We start from the raw sequence: 1768 nt of genomic DNA, 5'->3' as shown, positions 1-1768 counted from the left end.
TATTTTTGTTACCAACAGTTTTGAAAATTTAATACAAATTCAACTTTTCATTCTTGGTCTTTCCTTATTTCCAGTATCATGTCTCACATCAGAGCATCACAAATCTTCAAATATCCCAGGTTGAGCTGTAAAGAGTCGTGTCCCCTGGTCGTTTCTTACAGACATTTATTGACAAACTTCTAATATTCATGTCTCTGTGTTCCAACAATTAAAAATTATGCAAAAACCTGTTGCAGTTCAGGCCCATTCTTATCACGTCATCAGTATCTGTAATGACAAGAAGTGTGAATGGAAAATAATTCAGTGTCGCTTTGGCTGGATGCTGGAGAGTTTCAGCCCACAGCAGAGATGGTAGATGAGGACAGGTCTGATGGTCTGATCTCTGAGTCCATAGATGAGAGAACTCAGACATCTGGGGAGGAGGAACACACCAACATAAAGAAGACTCTGGATGCGGTAAAATGTAACTCGATCTAGGATTTTGGAGATAACAAAACACAAAGCGGTGAAAAATGTTGAGGAGAGACTGAGGCTCAGCTGCATCAGATGCAGCAGAAGTGTTTTACGAGCTTTATGGGCTGAAGCTTTGTCTGTGGAGGCCGACCTGGCTGCTACTATCACACCAATATAACTGGAAATAACAGCCACACCTGCTGATGCAAACACTAAACCTGTGTAAGCCTTGTCAAAGTGAGCAGATGCTGGCACAAGGATCATGGTAAGTAAACTACAGGACTGTTTCATCTGCAAAGTCTCCAGGTCCTGAAATGGAAATTGTAACAGCAAAATGACTCGAATCACAACATTCAACAAAGAAAAGCTCCAAGCAGTGATGATAGCCAGTCCTGTGTTCCTGATGCTGATGATGGTAGTGTGTCTCAGTGGGTAGCACACAGCTACATACCTCTCAAGGGACATCAGCACCAGTGTGAGAGGAGAGATATCATTTATCAGATTGGTAATAAGAGTAAGAACACCACATACAGGATACGACAACTTCATCCGACAAGCATGCAGCAGGTACATTAACTGGCTCATTGCCAGATGTGTAGTGTCTCCAAAAAGGAGATTATACAGGAGAATGTAACGGGGAGTTTCACGAAACACTGGTTTACTCCTCAAGGTGAATAACATGACCCCATTAATGAGGAGAAACACACAGCATGACAGCGTAATTGGAGCAGAGAAAAGCATGATTTCCAACAATCCCCAAAACTGTGGTTGAACAGTCACGTTGTTCTGAGACAAATTCACAAAGGACATTTTTGAAAAACATTTTAGACAATAATTCACTATGAAGTAGAAAAGAACAACAGTTCTCGTCCAGCTTGCATTCTTAGAACAGAGAATGCAGGTCATTTTCAGAGTTACGTTCACATGCAAAGCCCCAAATATTCCAAACAATTTTTTGTAAAGAGTTATCTTGTCTCCATGTGAGCAGAGTGACTCTGCTGGACTCTTCTGTCTCCACATGATGTATATGAGCTCCGTCCTCATACCCACATCACATGACTGAACTTTATCAGCCAATCCCTTCCACGTCACGCCATCCACTGAAGGAAGGAAAAGAGCATTGCGTCACAGAAACTTGATTGTGGCCATTTTATATTTAGTCAGACTCCTGTTTTCATCCACAAGAGGAAAATCAGACATAATAATAAAAAAATAACACCTTTATTTTATAAGGTGCCTTTCATGGCACTCAAAGTCGCCACACAACAAATCAAAAATACTTTGAAAACATTAAGACACAGTCAAAGTAAAAGTA

General features: G+C 40.8%; 1 protein-coding gene across 1 annotated transcript; it reads right to left on the bottom strand.

The window, feature by feature from the left end:
• Positions 1–300: 300 nt before the first annotated feature.
• On the bottom strand, positions 301–1194 carry LOC147248193 (odorant receptor 131-2-like). The gene is made up of 2 exons (XM_086179070.1): positions 500–1194; positions 301–412 (listed from the first exon to the last, which is right to left on the bottom strand). Exons 1-2 carry the CDS (start codon positions 1192–1194, stop codon positions 301–303), a joined length of 807 nt encoding a protein of 268 aa, XP_086035196.1.
• Positions 1195–1768: the final 574 nt, after the last annotated feature.

The sequence above is a fragment of the Aulostomus chinensis genome, chromosome 15 (genome assembly GCF_037954235.1).
Source record: "Aulostomus chinensis isolate RoL2024-O1b breed Wild chromosome 15, RoL_Achi_v1.0, whole genome shotgun sequence".
NCBI lineage: Eukaryota > Metazoa > Chordata > Actinopteri > Syngnathiformes > Aulostomidae > Aulostomus > Aulostomus chinensis.
This window is presented reverse-complemented; position numbering and strand designations above follow the sequence as displayed.